The following is a 22,418-nucleotide window of genomic DNA, read 5'->3' on the forward strand; positions in this document are numbered from 1 at the left end:
GTTGTTTTGTTTTGTCCCTGCCGTTATGTTTGTAGTGCAAAAAATATATAAAAGGTGTTTGATAACAGTAAAAATTATGTTTTATATCATGGAATTTATTGAAAAATTGAGTTTAAAATTTAGTTGGCGTGAAGGAGTTTTTACATGTTTTTTTAATTGAATTTTGTAAAATATTATTTGTTTTTTTGTAAAGTGTTTTAAAAAAAAATTGAATTTTTTATTTCAAATTAATATATTTTTTTATGTTTTTAGATTAATTTGATACTTTAATATCCAAAATATTTTTTTTAAATTAAAATTATATTATTTTAATATATTTTCAAATAAAAAATATTTTAAAAAATAACTACAACTACACAAGTTCTAAATATTTTATACATGTCCTTTCCTATATATAAACTTTAACTATAATTTTTATTAAATACATGTTTAAATTCAACTAATCTCAACTAACTATACTATTGTTACACTTATTTTTTTAAAATAATAACCACAAAAAATAAAATAAAAAAGAAATATAAAAGCTGAAGCAAACTAACAGAAAATATTGTATTTTGATACAAAAGTCACTGGCAGATAACTATAAATAGTGAATTCACATCGACCCTTAAAAGGTGATTATGAGTGCGGTTTAATTATTTTTTTAAATATTTTTTATTTAAAAATATATTAAAATAATATTTTTTTAAAATTATTTTTAATGTCTAAATAGCAAAATAATATAAAAATATGGTTTCAACTATATTTCGAAACGAATAACTAAACAATATGAATTCTCGTTCTGCTATGAATCTACAAAATAAAATTCATCAGGCAGTCTACCCCACGGATTCTCGTTGTGGTTGTAAACAAAATTCAATGAAGAGAAATTGCCATGTATCGTAGAAAAACGCATATCCTTCTTCACCCGTGTTTCAGCTACACCAAAGACATCACCCTTCACTACGAGACTAATAAGCTAGCCTCCTATTCCAGAAAGCAAAGCTGTAAAACCCAACCCACTTGGAGTATATTGATATCTTTTACAAAAACAAATACAAGAAATCTAAAAAAAAAAAGTTAATTGATCAGGTTTTATCAAATCCCGAATTAACCAAAAAAATTTATCAAGTCACTTGATTTTTCTCTTTTTATATATATATATTTCAATCCAAATTAGTTTACGTTGCAGGTCAATTAAACAGGCTGATCTGGATTTTATAATAATGTATAGACTTGTTAGACCATGTAGTATTTGAGATTAAGAAATTTACCATTAGATGGTAAGGAGGGAAGACCTACTGATTTTCTTATATTAATTTATTAAAATGATCTAAAAACATAATAAATTAATTTAAAATAAAAAAATTAATTTTTTTAAAACAAAAAATAACCAAAGTTAACAAATGTAGATGGTAGGCTTCTTCTGCCTCCTATTCTTTTTGGTGATTTTTAGCATCAATTCAGAGACCCCTACGATTGCTTGACTCTCTCTTTTTTTTTTTACTTTTCCGGGGAAGATTTTGTAGTATTTGCATCACTGTTATCAACAATTTTGTTTTTTTCTCTACAGACAGTGACCGCTTAGTTTCCGTCCTGGACATTGAAAATTCAAGTCTTTGTGCATCCAAAGGAATTATGGGTAAAAACAATAGCTATGCTGCTTTGAACAGAACGTTGTAGCTAAGATGGGCATATTGTTGAATGACTAGAGTGAATTCCGAAGACAAAATTCACTAAGGTTTGGAGCTTTTTTGTTTAGTATTGTGATTGAAATTATATTTGAGTATGTTTTAAAAATATTTTTTACTTATAAAATATTAAATTAATATTTTTTATTATTTTTTAATAATTTTAATGTGTTGATGTAAAAAATAGTATTTTGATATGAAAGTTGATATTTTTTATTGTTTTTCAATAATTTTAATATGTTGATGTAAAAAATAGTATTTTGATATGAAAGTCAACTATCAATAGTATCAGTGAATTCACAACCAACATGTGATTGAGATTCCTTGTTTTTTAAGTGTTTTTTATTTAAAATTTATTTGATTTAATAATCCATATAGAATTAGAAATTAGGATTTCACTCATTATTCAATTATTGAAATAAAAAAATCAATTATATAAATAAACATTCCAATAATTAAAAAAAAACAAGTATAGAAATAACATACGAAAACAACTGCAACTTTCTTCGAGTACTTTAGCCCCACCAAGAGGATTTTTTCTTGCTCTGCCCCTACTCTTGCCAACGACTTAGCATGCTGACTGTGGTCGTCAAGGAGTTAGGTGTTCTATGCTCACTATTGCACATTGTGAGTGAACAACACGGTCCAATTCTCACTTGTTGATGGGGAACGGACAAGCTGCCCGACTGAATGTGTCACGACCCAAATCCCGGGTCCATGACCGGCAACGCAGGAGGAGTGTCGAAAGGACACCCCACCTACGCTAAGCCTCAAAACATACATATCAAAATAATAGATATTCAAAAATACGCAGCATTTCATAATCTTCAGAAATATTATATTACTCAAAGCTGATGAAATCAAAGGATAGTCAAAACTCTTCATCAGTAATTAAAACAAAATAATAATTCATAATACTCATTACATTGTCAAAATCCAAACTTAATTAAAACAGAGTAATAGTGGAGCGTCTAAGACTTCGAATCAAAACAACCTTGATTAAATTACCAGAACCGTTACAATTCCAAACATATCCTTACCTAGTAAAGAAAGCGTAAAAGAAGCATTGGTCGATGCAAAGGGATCCACAGAAATTGCAGAGAAATAGAAAATATATAGCTGAAGCAAATTGACGAAGAAAAAAATAATTTTTTGATATGAAAGTCGACTATGACTGGTCTCAGTGAATTCACAACCACCGTGTGATTGAGATTCCTTGATTTTTAAGTGTTTTTTATTTAAAATTTATTGAAATAATTTTTTTATTTTTTAAAATAATTTTTAATGTCCAAACAATAAAACAATATAAAAAAATAATTTTAAACAAAAAAATTTAATTTTTTAAAAAACATAATTTTCACTCATATCTCAGTAAAATATGATATATACCACCATCACTTGGCCCTTGATCATTAAGGGACCATGCTACTTTATTACTTTATTGACTAACAACATTACGAGAATTTTTTTAAAATTTTGATTTAGACATTCTAAAATGACAGAATGTGTTTGATTTAAAGACAAGTCCTGCATTAAGATCCTGTTTTACTCGATTTAGATTTCAAGCATGGTTCATGTTCTGCTTTGAATCTACAAAATAAAATTCGAATATAATAAAATTAGAGACCTAATCTTCTCCTTCCCACCGAAAAAAACCTTCTCCATCATGCAGTTTTGTTTTTCAAGAAAAGCATATTCAATTAATTTCGAAAGCTGTTTTCATTTATTTATGTGGTTGAAAGACGGTTTAAGAAGAGCAGTTTAGGCAATAAATGAGTCATTAGAAAACAATTAATTAGAGAGTCAAAAAAGGGGGGAAAGCAAAAAACAACTTCTTCTCTTTTCTTTCTTTATTAATGAAACCTTCTTCTCAGAAGATGAGTCCAAGACTCCTGGACTCAGCAATTCAACTGTGCTGCTTGAAAAATGAGAGAGCCACGCATCATTGAAAAACACTCTATCCAGCCTTTTGAATATGGTATTGGCTAGTTTCTTATTAAACCAAAGAGTGAAAGTGGCCAGTGAAGGAATAATCATCTAGTCCGCCATCATCAAGACACTGATCGAAATCGTTCATAGCAGAGGAACTATGACCTGAACTTCCTGTTGTTTCTGTGGATTGTCTGATTATGCTGGAATCACCAGCAACAAAACAAGGAGAGCCCTTTAAAGTGGAGCTGATAGTGACCATTTTTCTTTCATCAAAGCTTCTCGAACAAAATCATTATATGAACCATATACAAATGATGGATCTGATAAAGAGGAGCCATCTGGTAGGAGAATCTGACAGCGTACATACTATACTGACCATGCTTAGCAATTACCATGCTTAGCAATTATGTGGATATTTACTCTATTCTTTTAAAGGAACCAAATTCTACCGAACGGATTCTCGTTGTGGTTGTAAACAAAATTCAATGAAGAGAGATTGCCATGTATCAGAGAAAAATGCGTATCCTTCTTCACCCGTGTTTCAGCTATACAGAAGACATTAACATGAAGGGTGTAGTTTTACTGGTTCTAAGTTTGTTTTTTAAAAATTATTGGTTTGAGTCTTATAAGTTTAAGTATTATTAGAAATTTATATAATTATTAATTTTAAGATCCTATAAAATTAGTTGAGATGCACAAATTAATTTAAATACCTACACTAATTAAAAAAAAATCAGCCTTTAACTTTGAAACTAATAAACTAGCCTCATATTTTACATGGTAAAGATAAAAAATCTAATTCAAATGGGTCACATGGAATCAGGTTAGCTTGAACTTGTTAATTTTTTTAACAAAAATAAATACATTGTCATTTTATAAAAAAAAATTAAAAAAAATTAATGTGTAGATTAATTATATTTTATTATATCAACTCAATATTCAATCCAAACTAGTTTAGGTCTGGTTTTACAACAGTGTTAGAGAGCTGTTAAACCATATAGTATTCGAGAATTGACCATTAGATGGTAGGGAGGGAAGACTTGCTGCTCCCCTTGATGCAGAAGCACTGGTGCTCGGCTTCTTTTGCCTCCTGTTTTTTGTGGTGATTTTTGGCATCAATTCAGAGACCCCTACTGTTGCTTGACTTGTTATTTTCTGGGGAAGATTTTGTAGTATTTGCATCGTTGTTTTCAACAATTTTGTTTTTTTTTTCTCTGTGGACATTGACTAATTAGTTTCTATCCTGGACATTGAAAATTCAAGTCTTTGCGCGTCCAGAGGAATTATGGATTCAAGAAATAGCTACGTTGCTTTGAACAGAACATCGTAGTAACGATGGTCATATTAATGAATGTCCAGAGTGAATTCTAAGATAAAATTCATTAAGGTTTTGATTTTTTTTTTGTGAAATTGTGATTGAAATTATATTTGAGTATGTTTTAAAAATATACTTTGTTTGAAAAATATTACATTAATATTTTTTAATTATTTTTTGATGATTTTAATGTGTTAATATAAAAAATAATAATAACAAATTAAAAATTTCTAACGGGTTAAAAGAAATTTAAAGAGGGTGACCTCTAGTAATAATTATATTTAAAAAAGATTTTTAAAGGGTTGAGGGGAACTTAGAGAGTAATCTCTAATGATCCCCGTACTTGAAAAGATTTATAAAAAAGATAGGGGATAAATCTAAAAAATGTAGTTTTATAGCATTAGAAAAATCAAATTAATCTCTTAAAGAGTGGTCATACTTAGTGTGAGAGGTATGTGACCTCCCAGGATGGAATAAGGCATGAAAGCCTTTAATTAAAGAAAGATCTAAAAAACAAGAGGTCTATACAAGCCTTCTTTATGATGGTGTAGAGACTAGGAAGTCTCTCACTGAAGAATAGTCAATGGTATATAAGAGATATATAATTTTTCTATAATAGCATGAGACATGAGAGCTCCTGTTAGAGAGTGATGTCAGTTTACAACTCCTGATGAATTGATGAGAGATCTTTTTACATTACTTGAAAAATGTGTCAGTTCGTTATTGCAATGGAGAATGAGGGATTCGAGATCAATTCCTGTTGAATTTGTGATTGACATTACTTGGAAAATATATCAGTTCAAGAATGCATTAAAGAGTGGGGGGTCCAAGATTAACCCTTAGCAAATTGATGAGAGTCCTTTTGACATCACTTAGACAATATGTTAGTTCAAGATTACACTAGAGAGTAGGGATCCAAGATCAACTTTTAATGTTTGTTAGGATATTGTTCTAGGGAGATCAAGTCAATTTCCTTTAAGTAGAGTGGTTGGAAGTCCTCACTAAAGATTTATAGTTAGGGAATATATGTTATAAATACATTATTTTTATTTTAAAATAATCTTATATTTCTATTGAAGATTATGCATCCTAAAATGATTTGAGTGATAAGTACATGGAAGGTTTTTAAAAGCAGCATGTTATGGAGGTAGCATCATAATATTTTCTTTGACTGTTCTAATAACTTTAAATGAGTGATCCTTAGGATATACCAAACGATCATTGGTTGATCCATTAGGGTTCTTTCTTGTGCTTTTATTTTTACTAGGAGAATGAATTCATTTGAAAGGTCCTTGATTGTCTATATAATGAGGGGGGCATATCGTAGCAAATCAACCTTTTTCACCGGTATAGGATTTTCCATGACTTGTTTTACTTTAAGCAAATTTTTGTCTAGTAAGGTATAATTTTTTTTCTAGAAGGCATATTCTCTTATCTCTTTTATCAAGATCTTCATAGCTACTTGCTCAAGAAATTTTTTCACCTTGAGCATAATATCAAATCTCTTCAAACATGCTTGTGTAAATTCGTCTTCTTGTTGAGTAACTCCAAATAGTTCTACAAAGCTTTTCTTTACGGGTATGATAATGTTAAAGCGTGCTATTAGCTTAACACATAGGTTACCAAATCTATCAATAGAGCTTGGATCCAAATTATTGTACCATACACGAGCAAATCCCCAGAAGGTTACGAGGAGGATTTTTCACTTTGAGTTATTGTTCTGGATGATAAACTCTAAACTACCATGTACATTTATACATGCTCTATTAGGTCAGTTAGGTCATTATAGTTGTTCATATTTATTTTTGTAGAAATATAATCCTTAGAAAATCGATTGTTTAATAGTTTTCTTTGTAAATTAATTTAATGTTTTTTTTGTAAAATATAATCCAAACACGCTAAGCTTAGACGTGATAGTCCGAGTCCATGAAAATACTTGGATTTCTATTGCGTGAGCCCGAGGTATTACACCTGAATCTTTTAGAAGATTTCTTTGGATATGTTGGGGGGAATTTTTTGGATCCATCACGTATAAAATTAAGGGTTCTTAAAACCAAATGGATTGCTTTCCTAGAATCAAAGACATGATAAGATTTGAAATTTTCTCGTTCTTTGAATAAAAAGGAGCGTTGATATATATGTAACATCCCTTTATCGCCATTCCTACGTTGTAGAGCTTCACGAACAATGAGAATATAATTTCTTCTAATTAATCTTTTTTTTTTCATTTTTTACATTGGTTTGGATTTTCTAAAATCTGTGAGAATGACAAGTAAAATATATTTTTTTAGTATTTTCCATGTTAAGCGTGCGTGTGGAGTCTTTGATTCTTGCGGACCTTCTTGCTTTGGGAGGATCCCAATTTTCCTTTGGTAGTTCAAAACTGATTGTGTGCGGAAATTATCTGCTGATGGGGTCCTTTCTAGCCTCTGTTAAAAAAGTTGAGATTGACCAGTAGCTGTGAACAGTCTCGTTAACAATTTTGCGAGTCTTTACCAAGGTCCAGGAAGTAGCCTTTCAGCTTGCAAATGTTAAAAAGCAGTGACATTTTAGGCTCTTAAGGGAACTCAATCAATGATCGTCATTTATATATTAAGCAATCACAAATAAAGATTGCAATATTTGCTCGTCTATGGGAATCACTCACAATTGACGTGATATAAAAATTGACTTGAAACATTATCCAACCATATCAGGGGTCCAAATATCACGATCCCTTGGCCACGGAAATGACCATACTTAGCACTCACCTTTGTCCACCTCCGAATGCTGCACTACCTTCCTAGCAAACCTCCATGATCTCACTGCCAGATTTACTATCTAGACTGGATTCTATCACCACTCTTATGCTTGTTGTTATGTACTTACCTCTTGCCTATTTATCAAAACTTAAGTCATTGCCCATGCAAGCATCCCAGTCCACTTGAAGTACTTTGAATCGTTCGATATTGAGAGATCCTTCCTTTTTAATAATATGCCTAGGTTATTCTGCAGGAGCTGCACAATGGGGCAGATTGAACCTGTCCAGTTCTGCCTCTTCTATGAGAACTAGCTATACTTCATCCTTGGTTTAGTTTTACACCAAAAATGTTCTTAAGCACCATAGCAACATTGACCTAGGCACATCGTAAGGTTGTAAGATTCAGTAAACTATCATAAGCAGTAGCCCATGTTCTAACAGAGGGAGAGTTGTTCTAAGACAATGTCATTAAGATGTTTCCTAGTAATTTTCAAATAGCTCATCTTTGGTTGCCAGAAAAATTAGCTTTCCTATCACTGCCAATCACAGTGAGGACTATATGACCTCCAGGGATCATTTCTTCTGAACGTGATTTCAGACACACCTTGAAATCATTCTCGAAAAGAACAAGCAACTTTAAACATACTGGGGGGATTGGGGGGGTTGTCTTGGAAAGACAGGGATCCTTTCGGGAGGCAAGCATGCTTTTTTAAGAATTATATAAATCATATATTATGCTTCATCTAATAATTGTCGCTGCGAAGTTTCTTGCAAACTTGGTAGTGTCTCTTGGGATGTGTTCCCTTTCAAGCCTGATGGCTGTTTAGGTTGTCTTTGTTTTGTACCTGCTGTTATGTTTGTAGTGCAAAAAATATATAAAAGGTGTTTGATAACAGTAAAAATTATGTTTTATATCATGGAATTTATTGAAAAATTGAGTTTAAAATTTAGTTGGCGTGAAGTAGTTTTTACATGTTTTTTTAATTGAATTTTGTAAAATATTATTTGGTTTTTAGTAAAGTATTTTAAAAAAAAATTGAATTTTTTATTTCAAATTAATATATTTTTTTATGTTTTTAGATTAATTTGATACTTTAATATCAAAAATATTTTTTTTAAATTAAAATTATATTATTTTAATATATTTTCAAATAAAAAATATTTTAAAAAATAACTACAACTACACAAGTTCTAAATATTTTATACATATTTTTTGCTATGTATAAATTTTAACTATAATTTTTATTAAATATGTATTTAAATTCAACTAATCTCAACTAACTATACTATTGTTACACTTATTTTTTTTAAAATAACAACCACAAAAAATAAAATAAAAAAGAAATATAAAGGCTGAAGCAAACTAACAGAAAATATTGTATTTTGATACAAAAGTCACTGGCAGATAACTATAAATAGTGAATTCACATCGACCCTTAAAAGGTGATTATGAGTGCGGTTTAATTATTTTTTTAAATATTTTTTATTTAAAAGTATATTAAAATAATATTTTTTTTAAATTATTTTTTATGTTTAAATAGCAAAATAATATATAAAAAAAAAATATGGTTTCAACTATATTTCGAAACGAATAACTAAACAATATGGATTCTCGTTCTGCTATGAATCTACAAAATAAAATTCATCAGGCAGTCTACCCCACGGATTCTCGTTGTGGTTGTAAACAAAATTCAATGAAGAGAAATTGCCATGTATCGTAGAAAAACGCATATCCTTCTTCACCCGTGTTTCAGCTACACCAAAGACATCACCCTTTACTACGAGACTCATAAGCTAGCCTCCTATTCCAGAAAGCAAAGCTGTAAAACCCAACCCACATGGAGTTTACTGTTTTTTTTAACAAAAACAAATACAAGAAATCTAAAAAAAAAGAGTTAATTGATCAGGTTTTATCAAATCCCGAATTAACCAAAAAAATTTATCAAGTCACTTGATTTTTCTCTTTTTATATATATATATTTCAATCCAAATTAGTTTACGTTGCAGGTCAATTAAACAAGCTGATCTGGATTTTATAATAATGTATAGACTTGTTAGACCATGTAGTATTTGAGATTAAGAAATTTACCATTAGATGGTAAGGAGAGAAGACCTACTGATTCTCTTATATTAATTTATTAAAATGATCTAAAAACATAATAAATTAATTTAAAATAAAAAATTAATTTTTTTAAATATTTTTAAAACAAAAAATAACCAAAGTTAACAAATGTAGATGGTAGGCTTCTTCTGCCTCCTATTCTTTTTGGTGATTTTTAGCATCAATTCAGAGACCCCTACGATTGCTTGACTCTCTCTTTTTTTTTTTACTTTTCCGGGGAAGATTTTGTAGTATTTGCATCACTGTTATCAACAATTTTGTTTTTTTCTCTACAGACAGTGACCGCTTAGTTTCCGTCCTGGACATTGAAAATTCAAGTCTTTGTGCATCCAAAGGAATTATGGGTAAAAAAAATAGCTATGCTGCTTTGAACAGAACGTTGTAGCTAAGATGGGCATATTGTTGAATGACTAGAGTGAATTCCGAAGACAAAATTCACTAAGGTTTGGAGCTTTTTTGTTTAGTATTGTGGTTGAAATTATATTTGAGTATGTTTTAAAAATATTTTTTACTTATAAAATATTAAGTTGATATTTTTTATTGTTTTTCAATAATTTTAATATGTTGATGTAAAAAATAGTATTTTGATATGAAAGTCAACTGTCAATAGTCTCAGTGAATTCACAACCAACGTGTGATTGATATTCCTTGTTTTTTAAGTGTTTTTTATTTAAAATTTATTGAAATATTTTTTTTATTTTTTTAAAATTGTTTTTAATGTCCAAACAATAAAACAATATAAAAATTAATTTTAAACAAAAAAAATTAATTTTTTTAAAAACAGAGTCCTTAGAAAACAATTAATTAGAGAGTCAAAAAAGGGGGGAAAGCAAAGAACAACTTTTCTTTTCTTTCTTTATTAATGAAACCTTCTTCTCAGAAGTGAGTCCGAGACTCCTGGACTCAGGAATTCAACTGTGCTGCTTGAAAAATGAGAGAGCCACACATCATTGAAAAACACTCTATCCAGCCTTTTGAATATGGTGTTGGCTAGTTTCTTATTAAACCAAGAGTGAAAGTGGCCAGTGAAGGAATGATCATCTAGTCCGCCATCATCAAGACACTGATCGAAATCGTTCATAGCAGAGGAACTATGACCTGCACCTCCCGTTGTTTCTGTGGATTGTCTGATTATGCTGGAATCACCAGCAACAAAACAAGGAGAGCCGTTTAAAGTGGAGCTGATACTGACCATTTTTCTTTCATCAAAGCTTCTCGAACAAAATCATTATATGAACCATATACAAATGATGCATCTCATAAAGAGGAGCCATCTGGTAGGAGAATCTGACAGCGTACATACTATACTGACCATGCTTAGCAATTACCATGCTTAGCAATTATGTGGATATTTACTCTATTCTTTTAAAGGAACCAAATTCTACCGAACGGATTCTCGTTGTGGTTGTAAACAAAATTCAATGAAGAGAGATTGCCATGTATCAGAGAAAAATGCGTATCCTTCTTCACCCGTGTTTCAGCTATACAGAAGACATTAACATGAAGGGTGTAGTTTTACTGGTTCCAAGTTTGTTTTTTAAAAGTTATTGGTTTGAGTCTTATAAGTTTAAGTATTATTAGAAATTTATATAATTATTAATTTTAAGATCCTATAAAATTAGTTGAGATGCACAAATTAATTTAAATACCTACACTAATTAAAAAAAAATCAGCCTTTAACTTTGAAACTAATAAACTAGCCTCATATTTTACATGGTAAAGATAAAAAATCTAATCCAAGTGGGTCACATGGAATCAGGTTAGCTTGAGCTTGTTAATTTTTTTAACAAAAATAAATACATTGTCATTTTATAAAAAAAATTAAAAAAAAATTAATGTGTAGATTAATTATATTTTATTATATCAACTCAATATTCAATCCAAACTAGTTTAGGTCTGGTTTTACAACAGTGTTAGAGAGCTGTTAAACCATATAGTATTCGAGAATTGACCATTAGATGGTAGGGAGGGAAGACTTGCTGCTCCCCTTGATGCAGAAGCACTGGTGCTCGGCTTCTTTTGCCTCCTGTTTTTTGTGGTGATTTTTGGCATCAATTCAGAGACCCCTACTGTTGCTTGACTTGTTATTTTCTGGGGAAGATTTTGTAGTATTTGCATCGTTGTTTTCAACAATTTTGTTTTTTTTTTTTTCTCTGTGGACATTGACTAATTAGTTTCTATCCTGGACATTGAAAATTCAAGTCTTTGCGCGTCCGGAGGAATTATGGATTCAAGAAATAGCTACGTTGCTTTGAACAGAACATCGTAGTAACGATGGTCATATTAATGAATGTCCAGAGTGAATTCTAAGATAAAATTCATTAAGGTTTTGATTTTTTTTTTTGAAATTGTGATTGAAATTATATTTGAGTATGTTTTAAAAATATACTTTGTTTGAAAAATATTACATTAATATTTTTTAATTATTTTTTGATGATTTTAATGTGTTAATATAAAAAATAATAATAACAAATTAAAAATTTCTAACGGGCTAAAAGAAATCTAAAGAGGATGACCTCCGGTAATAATCATATTTAAAAAATATTTTTAAAGGGTTGAGGGGAACTTAAAGAGAGTAATCTCTGATAATATCCATATTTAAAAAAAATTATAAAAAAGATAGTTTTATAGCATCAGAAAAATCAAATTAATCTCTTAAAAAGTGGTCATACTTAGTGTGAGAGGAATGTGACCCCCTAGGATGGAATAAGGCATAGAAGCCTTAAATTAAAGAAAGATCTAAAAAGTGGGAGGTCTGTACAAGTCTTCTTTATGATGGTGTAGAGACTAGGAAGCCTCTCCTTGAAGAATAGTCAATGGTACCTAAGAGATATATAATCTTTTTATAATAGCATGAGACATGAAAGCCTCCTGTTAGAGAGTGATGCCAGTTCAAGATTGCATTGGATAAAGAGGATCTAAGATCAACTCCTGATGAATTGATGAGAGATCTTTTTACATTACTTGAAGAATATGTCAGTTCGTTATTGCAATGGAGAATGAGGGATTCGAGATCAACCCCTGTTGAATTTGTGATTGGCATTACTTGGAGAATGTGTCAGTTCAAGAATGCATTAGAGAGTGGGGGGTTCAAGATTAACCCCTAGCAAATTGATGAGAGTCCTTTTGACATCACTTAGACAATATGTTAGTTCAAGATTACACTAGAGAGTAGGGATCCAAGATCAACTTTTAATGATTGTTAGGATATTGTTCTAGGGAGATCAAGTCAATTTCCTTTAAGCAGAGTGGTTGGAAGTCCTCACTAAAGATCTGTAGTTAGGGAATACATGTCATAAATACATTATTTTTATTTAAAAATAATCTTATATTTCTATTGAGGATTATGCATCCTAAAATAATTTGAGTGATAAGTACATGGAAGGTTCTTAAAAGCAACATGTTATGGAGGTAGCATCATAATATTTTCTTTGACTGTTCTAATAACTTTAAATGAGTGATTCTTGGGATATACCAAACAATTATTGGTTGATCCATTAAGGTTTTTTCTTGAGCTTTTATTTTTACTAGCAGAATAAATTCATTTGGAAGGTCCTTGATTGTCTATATAATAAGAAGGGGGTTACTAGGAGAATGAATTCATTTGAAAGGTCCCTGATTGTCTATATAATAAGAAGGTCATATCGTAGCAAATCAACCTTTTTCACCGGTATATGATTTTCCATGACTTGTTTTACTTTAAGCAAACTTTTGTCTAGTAAGGTATAAATTTTTTTCTAGAAGGCATATTCTCATATCTCTTTTATCAAGACCTTCATAGCTACTTGCTCAAGAAATTCTTTCACCTTGAGCATCTCTTTATCAAATCTCTTCAAATATGCTTGTGTAAATTCGTCTTTTTGTTGAGTAACCCCAAATAGTTCTACAAAGCTTTTCTTTATAGGTATGATAGTGTTAAAGCGTGCTATTAGCTTAACACATAGGTTACCTAACCTATCAATAGAGCTTGGATCCAAATTATTGTACCATACATGAGCAAACCCCTGGAAGGTTATGAGGAGGATTTTTCACTTTGAGTCATTGTTCTGGATGACAAACTCTAAACTACCATGTACATTTATACATGCTCTATTAGGTCAGTTAGGTCATTATAGTTGTTCATATTTATTTTTTTAGAAATATGGTCTTTAGAAAATCGATTGTTTAATATTTTTCTTTGTAAATTAATTTAACGTGTTTCTTTTGTAAAATATAATCCAAACACGCTAGGCTTAGGTGTAATAGTCCGAGTCTATGAAAATACTTGGATTTCTAGTGTGTGAGCTCGAGGTATCACACCTGAGTCTTTTAGAGGATTTCTTTGGATATGTCGGGGGGGAATTTTTTGGATCCATCACGTATACAATTAAGGATTCTTAAAACCAAATGGATTGCTTTCCTAGAATCAAAGACATGATAAAATTTGAAATTTTCTCTTTCTTTGAATAAAAAGGAGAGTTGATATATATGTAACATCCCTTTATCGCCATTCCTACGTTGTAGAGCTTCACGAACAATGAGAATATAATTTCTTCTAATTAATCTTTTTTTTTTCATTTTTTACATTGGTTTGGATTTTCTAAAATCTGTGAGAATGACAAGTAAAATGTAATTTTTTAGTATTTTCCATGTTAAGCGTGTGTGTGGAGTCTTTGATTCTTACGGACCTTCTTGCTTTGGGAGGATCCCAATTTTCCTTTGGTAGTTCAAAACTGATTGTGTGCGGAAATTATCTGCTGATGGGGTCCTTTCTAGCCTCTGTTAAAAAAGTTGAGATTGACCAGTAGCTGTGAACAGTCTCGTTAACAATTTTGCGAGTCTTTACCAAGGTCCAGGAAGTAGCCTTTCAGCTTGCAAATGTTAAAAAGCAGTGACATTTTAGGCTCTTAAGGGAACTCAATCAATGATCGTCATTTATATATTAAGCAATCACAAATAAAGATTGCAATATTTGCTCGTCTATGGGAATCACTCACAATTGACGTGATATAAAAATTGACTTGAAACATTATCCAACCATATCAGGGGTCCAAATATCACGATCCCTTGGCCACGGAAATGACCATACTTAGCACTCTCCACTACCTTCCTAGCAAACCTCCATGATCTCACTACCAGATTTACTATCTAGACTGGATTCTATCACCACTCTTATGCTTGTTGTTATGTACTTACCTCTTGCCTATTTATCAAAACTTAAGTCATTGCCCATGCAAGCATCCCAGTCCACTTAAAATAATTTGAATCGTTCGATATTGAGAGATCCTTCCTTTTTAATAGCATGCCTAGGTTATTCTGCAGGAGCTGCACAATGGGGCAGATTGAACCTGTCCAGTTCTGCCTCTTCTATGAGAACTAGCTATACTTCATCCTTGGTTTAGTTTTACACCAAAAATGTTCTTAAGCACCATAGCAACATTGACCTAGGCACATCGTAAGGTTGTAAGATTCAGTAAACTATCATAAGCAGGAGCCTATGTTCTAACAGATGGAGAGTTGTTCTAAGACAATGTCATTAAGATGTTCCTAGTAGCGCACCATTGGTTGCCAGAAAAGTTAGCTTTGCTATCACTGCCAATCACAGTGAGGACCATATGACCTCCAGGGATCATTTCTTCTGAACGTGATTTCAGACACACCATGAAATCATTCTCGAAGGGGGGGTTGTCTTGGAAAGACGGAGATCCTTTCGGGTGGCAAGCATACTTTTTAAAGAATTATATAAATCATATACTATGCTTCATCTAATTTTCTAACGGTAAATAGTCTAGAGAATTCAAAATAAATCAAGTAAAGTGGAATTCTCAACTTTACTTGAAGGTTTAATCTTTTCCTTTCATTTCACAGGTAGAAAAAAGAATTAATGGAGTTGATGAAGAACAAACCATTGCTTAATATTTTCGAGGAATTTTTTTAGCAATCTGGATATTGTAAAAGTCATCATGACGGCGTTGTGAAAGGAAAACTTCAGGGATTGCTAACCGGTGAACGCCATTGAAGATAGAATGAGAAAAATTGTTAGGAAACAGCCTTCCATAGAAATTTTCAAGCATTCCTGTATGAAACATGGCCCAAAATCACTTCCCTTCTCATTCTTGATCTTCTCATAGAAGCTAGGCAGCGACCTTAATATTACGTTGAAATCATTTCATGGAGGTTCATTCAGGAACACCTGAAATGTATGGTCCTGATGGGCAGCTAAAATCATTTCAAAACTACTGCTCCATGCTGTGCAAATTTTGGTTACTAGTAAAACTAAGCTTGAAATTAGGTTTATCATCGGGTAATTGTTTGATTAATCATGTTGAATTAATGTCTCAGAAGCTGCTGATGTGGAAGATGGAAAGAGTTTAGTGTTGAACAAAACTCATTCTAAATTGAAGTTTTCAAAGTTTGTGAGGATTTGCCATAATCTTCTTTTCTGTTATGTAACAAACAGCAGCAGATTTTGCTGCTGTTTATTTGCTTTTGGTGTTTCAAGGAGTTGTTTAAATAAGATTTATGTTTGTCAATAAAATCAATGAAGTTTTCAGAATAGCTTTGTTATCTATAAACATTTAAATTTTCTGTCAAAACCATCAAATCAACATCTAAACATGACACAGAATCTTCTGATGGGAAAGGTCCCAAGAAGCTGTTTTCAGGGAAGCAGTAGTGCGTAAACAAAGCAAACAGAAAGGAAATGGGAACCCAAAATAACTCTACGTTTATTAGCAAGCGCGACCACATTCCTAAAATAAGCTTTAAATTACTGGATCTTTACCATTGCTCCCCTACTCCTACCCTCCTCTTTCACAATTTCACCACTTTCACCATCTGGCTCTTGTGCACCTTCCTCTTTTTTCACTACTTCACCAGTACTCTCGTCAAGCTCTTTTTTCACAACTTCACCATTGTTCCCGTCAAGCTCTTGTGCAAGTTTTCCCTCTGCTGTTCCTGATTCTCCATTGCTATCTTTGTTTCCGTCCTCTCTCTTCAGTCTTTCGCTCTTATCCTCAAGGAACTCAATAAGACCTGTTAAAGCACTCTCTGGCTCCTCGTATCTCAGCAGTTGCTCGCCTACTTCTGCAGGAGTAACCCTCGCTTTCTCTATTAGCGCTTCGACACAAGGGAAAAGTGGGTGCTCTGTAAACCCAAGGTAGTTGGAGGCCAGCAATTTGAATCCACATGGAGTGCAGTAGGACATGTGAATGTGCACATCCATACGACCAGGTCGCAACAAAGCAGGATCAAGTCTTTCTTTGTGATTGGTAGTGAATATTATGATTCGTTCATCCCCACAGCTTGACCATAATCCATCCACAAAGTTAAGCAATCCTGATAGGGTCACCTGATACTATACAAAATCATGTCTGTCAAGAATGGGAAACGCTGCAAGCTTCATTAAAATAGCAATAAAAGCTTGTGTTTTGATTATTGTCATCTATATATCAGATCCCCGTATGGGGAGGACCTTCAGTCATGCATGGAAATTGTTTACTTGAAGAGAATATCTGGTATATAACTCATTGCCTGAGACATTACTCCTTATCACACAAACTCCTGTATCCAACCAGTCATAATCTGGAAAGAAAGTGTGAACCAGTAATACCATGCCATTCTTGACTTGGAAAAAGGAAAAGGTCAACGATGTTTCATTAGCATACCAAGTAATCTCATCATAATATGGATTTTATCAAATCCTCCTCAGGACTAAAATATAGGTTCTGAACGTAATATAAAATGGAGAGGAATAATTACCTGGTTTACTTGGTCATATGCTAGATAATGTCGAGATGGCATCATTGCTCTGGCTTGTGCAAGCCTATCCTGTAATTCAATGGAACAATCGATGTCCTCCACCACAAGTACGGACTTATTCTCAGTTGAGATCAACAAACTTCTAAGATCAGAATTGGTCCTAAGATCAGTCAATTCCAGATCATAAATATCAAAATTAAGATAGTTAGCTATTGCAGCAATCAAGCTCGACTTTCCAGTCCCTGGTGGACCAAACAGTAAGTACCCACGTTTCCATGCCTTGCCTACCCTCCTATAGAACTCCCTTCTCTGCACAAACCTCTCAAGATCCTCCATGATCACCCTCTTCCCTTCCATATCCATTGCTAACGTATCGAATGTAGCAGGATGATGAAGATTCACTGACTGCCAAACATCCCCTCTCCTCCCCGACATCCTGTCAGGGGTTAGCGTGAAAAGCTTCAAACTCTTCTTCTCCTCTTTCGTTTCTTTTGATTTTTTAATCACGTGCTTTAAATAAACATCAATAACCATATCCCTATGCTTCTTGTGAAAACTCAACTCAAAGAACTTATCCTCATAGTTTGGTATAGAATTAAAATTATTAGGGCTTGGTATATATTTTCTTGGCCCTTGTTTTGAGATGAACTTCCATTTCAGAGTAACCCCATTAAAGGGATCAACGATTTCTTGGTTTCTATCTAAAGAGAATGAGAAATTACTCTCTTTCTTGATCAGTGAGATCTTGAGTTTCTTTGCATCCGGAGGAATTATGGACTCAAGATAGAGCTCTGCGGCTTTGAAGAGATTGTTTTGGTTAAGGTTGTCATATTCTTCAATAACTAAAGTGAACTCCGAAGAAAAAGAGTTGATCAAGGTTTTGAGTTTGTAGAAGATGTATCTTCGGAACTCAGAAGGAAGATACTCCTTAACAATGGAGCGGAAGAGCACAATTGTGGCAGCAGCTGAGGCTGCTGCAGAGATCATAGTCTTAGCGGAGGGCATTTGGGTGGCTGAACTGCCGGGAAACATGGTTTTAGGCCTCCAAAACATTTGTGTGATTGAAGGGCTCTTAGCGTTTCTAGTGTTGGAGGATTTGTGGTGTTTAGTTTGTTGCTTTCAGATCCTTTGGCAAATGCTATCGAGGAGACTCTTTGTTTATTATAATGCAAAATCTGAGAGTAGGAATGGTGTTTGCGAAGTGCAGAGGAAAGAGTGACGAGTGAATGACGGTGTTTTTGGTGGTAGACTCCTTATGCATGATTGATGCTGTGTACCGAAGAACATTTGTTTGTTAGCCATGAAAACTTTTATGCTTTTCATTTTGTGATCAACATCATAATTTTGATTTTTAGAAATGATTTAATAATCCATATAGAATTAGGGATTAGGATTTCACTCATGATTCAATTATTGAAATAATTAAATCAATTATATAAATAAACATTCCAATAATTAAAAAAAAAAGTATAGAAATACTATACGAAAAGAAATGCAACTTTCGTCGAATACTTTAGCCCCACCAAGAAGACTTTTTCTTGCTCTGCCCCCTACGCATGCCAACGACTTAGCGTTCTGACTCAAGTCGTCAAGGAATTAGGTATTCTATGCTCACTATTGCACATTGTGAGTGAACAACACGCTCTAATTCTCACTTGTTGATGGGGAATGGACAAGCTGCACGACTGAATGGTGTTTTACATGTTCTGTTGTCGAGTGTGGAGTTAGGGTTTTGGTTCTTGATTCATTGCTGCTACGAAGTTTCTTGCAAACTTGCTAGTGTCTCTTCTGACGGGGTCCCTTTCAAGCCCGATGGCTATATAGTAAAGAAAACGTAAAAGAAGCATTGGTCGATGCAAAGTGATCCAACGAAATTGCAGAGAAATAGAAATATAGAGACTGAAGCAAACTGACAAAGAAAATATGGTATTTTGATGCAAAAGTCACTGGCAGATGACTATGAATAGTCTCAGTGAATTCACAACGAATGTCAAGAGAGAGTGATTATGAGTGTGTGGTGCAGTTGTTTTTTTAAATATTTAATAATATTTTTATAAAAATTATTTTTGATATTTAAATAATAAGATAATATAAAAATATAAAATTAAATTAAATTAAATTTTTAAAATGACAGATATATATATATATATTTAAATAATAAGAGAGATGATATTTTTAAACTAACTTTTAACTAAAATAATATATATATATATATATATATCATCATCAGATAGGCCATGATTATTAAGGGATTATGCTACTTTATTACTTTATTGACTACCAATATTATGATAATTTTTTTAATTTTGATTTAGACATTCTAAAATGACAGAATGTGTCTGATTTAAAGACAAGTCCTGCATTAAGATCCTGTTTTAGACATTCTTAAATTACTCGATTTAGATTTCTAGCATGGTTCCTGTTCTGCTTTGAATCTAATTAATAAAATTCAAATATAATAAAATTAGAGACCTAATCTTCTCCTTCCCTCTGAAAAAAACCTTCTCCATCATGTAGTTTTGTTTTTCAAGAAAAATATATTCAATTAAAGTGGAGCTGATACTGACCATTTTTCTTTCATCAAAGCTTCTCTAACAAAATCATTATATGAACCATATACAAATGATGCATCTGATAAAGAGGAGCCATCTGGTAGAAGAATCTGACAGCGTACATACTATACTGATCATGCTTAGCAATTATTTGGATATTTACTGTATTCTTTCAAAGGAACCACATTCTACCCAGCGGATTCTCGTTGTGGTTGTAAACAAAATTCAATGAAGAGAAATTGCCATGTATCATAGAAAAACGCATATCCTTCTTCATCCGTGTTTCAGCTATACAAACGGCATCAACCTTGACTTTGAGACTAATAAGCTAGCCTCCTGTTCTAGAGAGCAAAGGTATAAAACCCGACCCACATGGGTCATATTTCACCAAGTTAACTCAGGTTTGTTAATTTTTTTAACTAAAAAAATCTATAAAAAAATTCAACAAGTTGATTGACCTCGGATTGCGAGTCAACCACAATTTTGGATCAAGCCACTTTGTTTTTTTCTTTATATATTTCTTTTTCAATCCAAACTAGTTTAGGTTCTAAGTCAATTGAACAACCTCTTCCGGGTTTTACAACAGTGTTTAGATCATGTAGTATTCAAGATCAATGTTATGTTTGTTTCTTGAAAAATAGTTTTTGAAAAATTATTTTTCAAACTTTCTAGTATTTGTTTACTATTAGAAAAGTTGGTCAATGAAAAACATTTTTTGGTCAACAAAAAACATTTTCTGATCAATGAAAAATACTTTCTGATCTACGAAAAATATTTTTCAGTCAAAAATAAATTTGACTTGGTTTTTAGGAAAGTTTTTTTCTTCCGGGAAAACACTTTCCAAATTTTCTTGTGTTTGTTTTCCAGAAAGTGGTTTCCGGAAAATCACTTTTCGAACTTTCTTGTGTTCGTTTGCTATTAGGAAAGTTGGTAAATGAAAAATATTTTCTAGTCAAAGGAAAATTTGGCTTGGTTTTCAGGAAAGTGCTTTCCTGAAAAATTTAGAGAAAACACTTTCCGGAAGTTGTGAAAAATTTAGAAATGTCGTTATTTGCTGATTATATCAAATTTGATTCTCATATCTATCAAATTTGGTTCTCAGTCTTTTGATTGTTACTTATTTTATTTAAAATACTTTATGAAATGTTAATTATTATTATTTTAATTTCTTCATCTTTTTTTTTTTAGATTTGATCTTTATTATTTTGATTATTATTTATTTTATTTGAGATAATTTATGAAATTATTTTTTTTTCAATTTCATTATTATTCAATTTTTTAATTTGTAAAATTTGTTCCTTATTATTTTAATAAACTTGAGAAAAATAAAGCATTAATAAATTATTTTCTAGTTTATTTTCCATAACATAACTAAACACTGGAAAGTGTTTTCCAATTTATTTTTCATAATATTACCAAACATAAAAAAATAATTTATTTTTCAGAAATTTATTTTTTCTAAAATTTATTTTCTAAAAATTTATTTTTTAAAAAATTTACTTAAAAACAACCTTTTTACAAATAAACAGAGCATAAAAAATTGACCATTAGATGGGAAGGAGGGAAGACTTACTGCTCCTCTGCCTTGGTGCTAGGCTTCTTCTGCCTCCTGTTCTTTTTGGTTATTTTTGGCATCAATTCAGAGGCCCCTGCCGTCGCTTGACTTGGTTTTTTTCAGGGGAAGATTTTGCATCGTTATTTTCAACAATTTTGTTTTTTTTGTCTACGGACATTGACTACTTAGTTTCTGTCCTGGACATTGAAAATTCAAGTCTTTGTGCATCCAGAGGAATTATGGGTTCAAGAAATAGTTATGCCGCTTTGAACAGAACGTTGCAGTTACGATGGTCATATTGTTGAATGGCTAGAGTGAATTCCGAAGACAAAATTCATTAAGGTCTCGAGTTTTTTTTTTATTATTATTATTGTTAAAGTTATATTTGAGTATATTTTAAAAATATTTTTTGTTTAAAAAAATATTAAATTAATATTTTTTTAAAAAAAAACATGTTATCTACCTTTCTTATCAAAACCCCTTAGCTAGTGGCTTAAAAATTCTTCTACCTTGAATATTTTTATTTTATTGAACCTTTAAATATGTTCACGTAAATTTGTCTTCTTACTAAATAACACTAAATAATGTTATGGAACTTTTCTTCATGTTTATGCTAGTATTCAGCTTAACACATTGATCATCTAATCTATCTATAGAACTTGAATTCAAATTATTGTATCATATACATGTAGATCTCTGAAAAGTTGTGGGGAGAAATTTTACATTGAGTTATTGTCTGGATGACCAACTCTAAACTACCATATACATTTTATATATGGTCTCATAAGTCGG

At 31.8% G+C, this 22,418-nt stretch overlaps 1 protein-coding gene across 1 annotated transcript; it reads right to left on the reverse strand.

Annotated features, from left to right (window-relative positions):
• Window positions 1-16,526: 16,526 nt before the first annotated feature.
• On the reverse strand, window positions 16,527-18,857 carry LOC105142217 (probable mitochondrial chaperone BCS1-B). Its single transcript, XM_011049741.1, has 2 exons — window positions 17,520-18,857; window positions 16,527-17,115 (listed from the first exon to the last, which is right to left on the reverse strand). The coding sequence occupies exons 1-2, from the start codon at window positions 18,570-18,572 to the stop codon at window positions 16,528-16,530; spliced, it is 1,641 nt and encodes a 546-aa protein (XP_011048043.1). The 5' UTR covers window positions 18,573-18,857; the 3' UTR covers window position 16,527.
• Between the last annotated feature and the right edge of the window lie 3,561 nt (window positions 18,858-22,418).

Source organism: Populus euphratica, unplaced genomic scaffold (assembly GCF_000495115.2).
Source record: "Populus euphratica unplaced genomic scaffold, PopEup_1.0 scaffold3.1, whole genome shotgun sequence".
In the NCBI taxonomy this organism is placed as follows: domain Eukaryota; kingdom Viridiplantae; phylum Streptophyta; class Magnoliopsida; order Malpighiales; family Salicaceae; genus Populus; species Populus euphratica.

Bases quoted from the DNA above. Each gene is read 5' to 3' on its own strand.
- LOC105142217 (XM_011049741.1), bottom strand. From the start codon at position 18,572: ATGTTTTGGAGGCCTAAAACCATGTTTCCCGGCAGTTCAGCCACCCAA. The intron at 17,116-17,519 runs GTAATTATTCCT...GATTTTGTATAG, and splicing joins CATATGACCAAGTAAACCAG to TATCAGGTGACCCTATCAGG.